At 37.1% G+C, this 7,009-nt stretch overlaps 1 protein-coding gene across 7 annotated transcripts in view; it reads left to right on the top strand.

The window, feature by feature from the left end:
• LOC149541179 (RNI-like superfamily protein) overlaps positions 1 to 7,009 on the top strand; it is a 277,715-nt gene that overhangs the window by 179,450 nt on the left and 91,256 nt on the right. For 5 of the 7 annotated variants that reach the window (XR_016356490.1, XR_016356489.1, XM_089802183.1 and 2 more), the window contains 3 exons: positions 526 to 609; positions 737 to 858; positions 1,036 to 1,111. Coding sequence is in view for 5 of the 7 variants with exons in the window: in XM_089802183.1 (XP_089658309.1) it covers positions 526 to 609; positions 737 to 858; positions 1,036 to 1,111 (282 nt within the window). In the remaining 2 variants the exon portion in view is untranslated. The remainder of the gene's footprint in view (positions 1 to 525; positions 610 to 736; positions 859 to 1,035; positions 1,112 to 7,009) is intronic. The other 2 variants (XM_089802185.1, XM_089802184.1) reach the window with 1 other exon arrangement.

The raw sequence follows: 7,009 nt of genomic DNA, 5'->3' as shown, positions 1-7,009 counted from the left end.
ACAATTTATTTTGTGTTTGCAAGAATTTGATGTTTACAACTAGCTCATAAAATGCCTTGTCATATTTTGGATAAGTTTGAGTTATTCCATGAAATTGTTCCTGCTGTGTTATAGCAAAGGAAGCAAATAATTCAATAAGAATTATCTTATGATTATCCATATCCTTTAATCTATATGCTGGTTGAATTTGTAATTGTTGTTTGGTTTGCCAAGAAAATATATTCCATGTATAATTGTGTTGGGTCTGTTTCAAAAGTTGAATGCTCACCTGTGATTTTTATCTCAACAAACTTTTCACATCTGTTTCCTACCTTTGCTTGCTCATAGTTGTTGGGTTCTTTACTTTGTTTGGAATTTGGCAGATCTAATTTGGGCCAGATATCAATTTGTTCTTTCAGTTGCAAATAGTGCTTAGCCTAATACTATAACCTAGACAAGACAAGAAATTCTATATTTGGTCCTGCCATTAGATTCCTTGGTTATTGATAATTGAAGATATTGTAAATTTCCAATGGCTTTCTGCAGATGAGATACATGAATGTGGAGGAGATAAACCTTGAATTTGCTCAAGATGTTGAAGACAAGCATCTTCTGTTACTCAAGGGCATGGTAACTCAAATTAAAAAAGTTTCCTTATTGCTTTCCTCAATATTGTGGAAAACTCTTGGAAATATATAATATTTTTAACTTTTTTTAAGTTGTTCCATTACTAAATGTGCCCTAATAAATTGTGCAGTCTTTGCAGAAATTAAAGCATTTTAACTTAAATGGCTGCCAAAAAATCACTGATGATGGAGTGGAGGCCATTGCTCTTGCAAGTCCCAAACTGAAATGTTTGTCTATCTATTGGAATGTAAGGTATCAACAGTTCACTAAGGATTTCCTGCTAAAACTCTATCAAGACATTCTGTTGAAGTCTTCTTGCTTTTCATGTATCTTTTCTTATTATAGTTTTTAATTTTTTAACTTATAATGTATTCCACTTTTCTTTGCTTTCATTTGATCTAATAGCTGTAATCTATTCTGATACCTCAGGATCACCGATCAGAGTATCAAGCACTTGGTGAAGAACTGCAATGATATAGTCTCACTGAACTTGAGTGGGTGTAAGGTAACTGTCTTTTCTTAATTGAAAGTTTAAAACTTGCTTTCTTCTTTTATATATGACTAGAAAAACAAATGCAAAACTGGTCATGAATAAATCTCTTACTATGGCATGCTATAATGATAAGACATATTTAGAACCAATAGTGTTATAGGTTTCAAACTTTCACGGATTCTCTTTAACAACCTTTGTCAATCTGGCTTCCTTGTGTTGCGTTTTTGCTAGATTTTTTTATTGTCTTCTTTGATATTTTGGCTAAAGGACATTTTTTCCTTAACCTTGTGTATCGGATACTTTAAATGACTAGGAAGCTGATATACATTCTATTTGTCTATATTATATACATAACAATGCTAAATGCAAAGGAATCTCAATCCAAACTATTCTGTTGTGTATAATATTGCACGCATGGCTTATGATGTAAAATCACTTGAAGGTTAGACCACACTATATGGATACAAGTAAGAGACAATATCAAACAGCATAGCACAATAAAATTAACAAGATATTTTATTTGAGGAATTTGAAAAATTGTGAAAAAAGACAGGAAAATAATCCTGCATTTGCAATGCCTTTGGCCATAAATTTCATTATTTGTCCATGCATTGGTGATTTGGTGAATGGAAGAAGAACTCCTAATGGTAATGAGCTGGATGGAATCACCTTCCAATTGTCATCTCATAATTCTTGTGAATCTCTGAACTAATAAGATTCTTTGTAAGAAACCCAAGTTCTCCTTCAGATACATTTATACAAATCTTGTAGGATATTGTAAATTATAACAGCATACACGTAAATAAAAAGTGCTGGTTTTTCACCATGCAAGGAGTCTGAAAATACTAGATTTTATTTCCTATTTATACAATCACTTTTTCAATACAGAAAAGACTAACCCATTTCATAAAAAATGATTACGTATCTTATTCCAACATTACCCATTTTCTGATTTTTATTTTCCAAGGTCTGATATAGAAAAAACATGACTAAATGGCTCCAAAAACAACTCAAAAACAATTTATCCACCTTGAAATCCATGCCAACCTGAAAAATGCAATCACTTTTATTGAATTCACTGAACATTCTAAATCTACTCCAATTTGGCTCAAGTATGACCCTAGAATGAAGCTATCACTGGTATGCCAAATTCAATGGGTCTTTCACCATTTCAAATTGCTGAGAACACTGAAGAATTGTCACCCTCCAATGCTGATGATATGCAAAATCCCTTGTCTCATACACAATTCCCCATACTCCAAGAAACAAATCAAAAGCTCATATGCATAATAGGTTCGACTTTGTAATAACCCCAATAGGTTATAACTCCTTCAAACACCAAAAATCTTTATACTTCAGTTGTTTGACATTTTGTCAAACACTTTGCAAGCAAGGGTCCTCTGACTGATATAACTTTTCAGATTGCTGTAGTGATTCTTGTTTGGATTTGCCTCAAAGAAAATGCTTACAAAAGACTCCAAATTGTCTAAACAATGACCTAACATAAATATGCAACTAATTTTTGGCAATAGTGAATGCATATATGAGTTCTAATCATGAAAATGATCACCTACAACCAATTGGTATTTTAACAAACAGTTGGTATGCAAGCTAACTGGCTGATAAAAAATGATATATTAATGCTCAAAGACAACTATTAATGACCAGCAATTGTATCTCCTTAATTGAGAATGAGTATCCAATACAATATTCATACTAAGTTAGCCAAGACTCTTGGCATTTACAAAGATATCAAAATATGATGATTGCTGGTAAAGTAATATGCACCTATAGCTGCCAATGAAAACTAATGCAATACTAAATATCTAACTTCAATACTCCCCTACAGCAGTACGCTAATCACATGCATGATTAAATACAACTAAAGCCATGGATTGCTGATACCATTGTGAGGAATGTAAAAATGAATGATGTATCTATTAATGAATGATAGGTCTGATACGAAATGACAATTACAATAGCACTCTATAGTGAAAGACAACTATGAAAATACACATCAGACCTGGCATATGAAGTTGCCTTAGAGAATAGATGTATTGCAATACCACTGAACAGAAAATAACCTCCTCAAATGCCCAAGTCGTGCCTCTCTAGCTGCCGCCCTTGATTGTAGATGGCTGTAATAATTTTTTTTGCTTTTTCTAATTTGCTTTTTTGGATTGCTTTTTCGGACCTGCTTTTTCGGCCTGCTTTTTTCGGTTTTTCTTTTTCGGCCTGCTTTTTTCGAACTGCTTTGTCGGCCTGCTTTTTCGAATTGCTTTTTCGACCTGCTTTTTCGAACTGCTTTTTCGGCCTACTTTTTCGAACTGAAATATTTTTTCTCAATGTAGCACAAATAGAAGACTGAAGTATCTTCTTCCCAGCTGCAATAATTCAAGTGATATTTCACACCCTCAAAATTGCGTACCAATTGAGAGTTTTCGTTCTCAATGGCCAGTTGTGACTATTGCAGAAACCTTAGGCTCCACAATGCACATCAACAAACATCAACATCAACAACAACAAATCTGGATAATTAGAATGAAGCCCAGGGTGCCTATTTATTCTTTTTTTTCCACTTTCTCCAGAAGCTTCTAGAACATTATTTTGTTTTATCTATTAGTGACTTTATAAAAAATATTTTATAATTCAAGTCACTTTATTAAATTAATTAAATATAAAGTTACCTTTTAATATTTATTTATTTGATAACTTTATAAATAATTAACTTAATATCACTTATTTATTTAATTAAAATAATTAATTAGTCATCCTCATAAAATATTCATTATTTTGGACAACTTAATTAATTAAATTAATTAAATCAAATTGCCTCCAAAATGGGGACATGACAGTCCGCCCTTCCTGAAATTGCTTGTCCCCAAGCAATTGCTGAACAATAAACCAATCAATCCGCCTGGATCCCAAATGTAGTCATGGACTATACTACTGTCAATTAACACAGGCTCCTGTAATATCCTCTGCAATATAACCAAGAGGAATCCATAATCAAACTGACAATTACAGCTCAACCAAACTCCAAAATCACAACTGCCACAGTTAGAAACCCACGAGACACAAACTCCTAGAACATCAGAACCCAAGTAAAGTGGACAAATCAAACTGCCAACACAGTAAATTCCATCAATGCATCCCACTGGCCTATACGGAATGTACAATCCAACTCTGCAACAATGGTGAACACTCCCGAATGAAACTGTACCAAGTATGAAGAATCCACACACTGTACAACTCTTGCAGTCAACACAACTCTGCAGATCACCAACCACTCTCATATCCATAACTCCCATGCACCGCTGATGGCGAAAAGACATCACAAGATAAACAACAAGGAATGGAACCCAAACCAAATCTGCCTACCATCAACTCCTCAACACAAGGATCAAATGCTAACTGATGTACATACCCTGCAGTATAATGTTGATAAAAAGAACCAACCTCAGTCAATAGCTCACCATGAACAAGTGATACAACCCATTGTGACTAATCACTAGCTAAGTCAGGAGATGTCATAGCCAAAGGAGTAGAATCAATAACAACAACTGCTGAAGCATCACTCCCAAACTCCTGCTCTAAGTCATGTATTATCAAGCTGTCAATCGCAAAACCTATCGCCATGTCATGCCCATCACAACTCTCATCCCGAGGCGTCAAACCATCCCATAACTGATGACGAGTGTTAGGAACCAAAGTACATCTCTGTATCATCATCTCATCAACATGGTCATCAAAGGTAAATTGATGAGCATGCCTCACAGTGTAATGCCGATAGAATGCGCCAATCTCAGTCAGTGGCTCAGACTGCAATCCAGATGAAATTAACTGCAATCGATCACTAACCAAGCTGGAATTGACTACTACCTCCGAAGACATCACCAAGGGAGTAGTATTACTAGTAGGAACCATGCCAACTGTCGGCTCACCAACATCACGGCTGATCTTTGATACAACATCTCTAGTCTCCGTGCCATCAGTACTAGAGGCCACCCCCATGTCAGGCATACCACAACAATCTGCTACAGCACCCAACTCAACTGAACCTGACTCTAGTGGGAACGAACCCGATATGCCAATGTTAGTATCAAGGATGGATGCATCCCCATCTCCATTGTCTTTGACAATCTCGACCATGGACATCCTCAGATCACCAGACACCACAGCTTGTGACTGTACAGAATCTGATAAAGACTGTAATCGCTCTAATTCCATGGTCACCTTAGCCAAATGGAACTGTGACTCCTCGAAAGCCAACTGTGTACTCTCAAGAAACTCAGAAGTCACCTCGAGCTGCTGAGTAAGCTCACTCACCTCATCTTCCTTGGCCAATAATGTATCGTATGCTGTACTCCCCCACTCCATAAGATAATCTCTGTCGGCTACCAACTGCATATAATTCTGTCTCAGAATTTGGATAGCCTCCCATAAAGAGTGGATCTCTATCAAGGAAAGATAACTACCTCCCTGCTCATCACTAGTAGGAGAACCCCATCCATAAACTGCTAACAACTGACGAGCAACATCGAAATGCTGGCAAGCTATAGCAATGTCTCGCTCACTAACTCTCAACTGACTAGACACATGATGGCACTGGCTAGACTGTCTCCTACCAACCTCCTCTGACGCACTGTCTAAAGGAGTATCCTCAAAGTTTTTGGTCTCTAGAGTATTACCATCCATATCTTGCGAATCAACTCCAAAGCTCATATCAACATACGGAGTATCAAAAACTATAGCACTACTATCTAACTCCTCTGTACCAAAAGAAACTGCCAACTAAACTAAGTCTTCAAAACTGTCCACTGTATCCTCCTGGATGTCATCAATGTCAATATGATCCTGGGACTCATCTGTACACATTGCCAAATATGAAAAACCATCAACACATTCTAGCAAGAATGGTCGACTGGATATATGAACCAAGCCCAACACCGGTGTATAAAAACTAATACCAACATCAGACAAGCTGCTGGCACAAGAAAAGACAACACCGTGCAATCTGCTAATCAAATCCATGACAGCACCCAAACAATCACTGCTATCAAAAAGTGATAAAGATCTCCAGTCAACTGAATCCCAAATGCCAATATAACAATCTCGAGTCCATATCCGTAAACTAGAATCAGCCGGTAACTCAAGCAAACTCCTCAGCTAAGTAATATGACCAATACCATCTAACTCCACATACCTGTCTGACATTGTCCCCGTATCCTGGATGTGAATGCAAGATGAACTCACAACATTATCAATGACCACATATGATTTACGTGCCGCAGAAAGCTGAGTATCAGGAGTGCAAGATGAAACTAAACTCAACTCCATGCCATGCTTATTCCCATGTCTCTCCCAGTCCTGTAATACCAATGGAGTATTCCTCCAAGAAGCTCGAATGTCCTCAAGCTCATGAGAAAGCTTGTCAACTTCCTCCTCCTTCCTCCTCAAGGCATCTAAATAGTCTCCTACAAGGCTAAGAAGATGGTCACGATCTGATAGAAGATGTAAATATCTCAACTTCATCGTTCCCATTCCTTCCCTAATCACCTGTAAGTCAACACAAGAAGACTTTGCCTGAACTCCCTTATGTCTACCCTGTAACTGAATCATCCGGATGTGATCCTCTATCATATCTCGCATCCTGTCATGATGAGATAATGAAGTCACAATACTATCTTCGCTCACCTTTAGCTGGCTGGACAAATCATGTGCAGTAGTACCAGTCTCAACCTCATGTGACGAAGCATCTAGCTGTGCCTGGTACTCTCTCACAGCAAAGTCATGAATGCTCAATGTCTACTCAGCTCTACCAGGTATCTCACTATCATGCACAATGACATCCTCATAATCATAACTTGAACCCACTATGCTGTAGTCACTACTTGTTGGAACCAAACC

This window comes from Cupressus sempervirens, chromosome 9 (assembly GCF_028749045.1).
Source record: "Cupressus sempervirens isolate cs-2001-9-10 chromosome 9, ASM2874904v1, whole genome shotgun sequence".
NCBI classification, from domain to species: Eukaryota; Viridiplantae; Streptophyta; class Pinopsida; order Cupressales; family Cupressaceae; genus Cupressus; species Cupressus sempervirens.
Note: the sequence above shows the minus strand (reverse complement) of the source record. Positions and strands in the feature narration are given on the sequence as shown.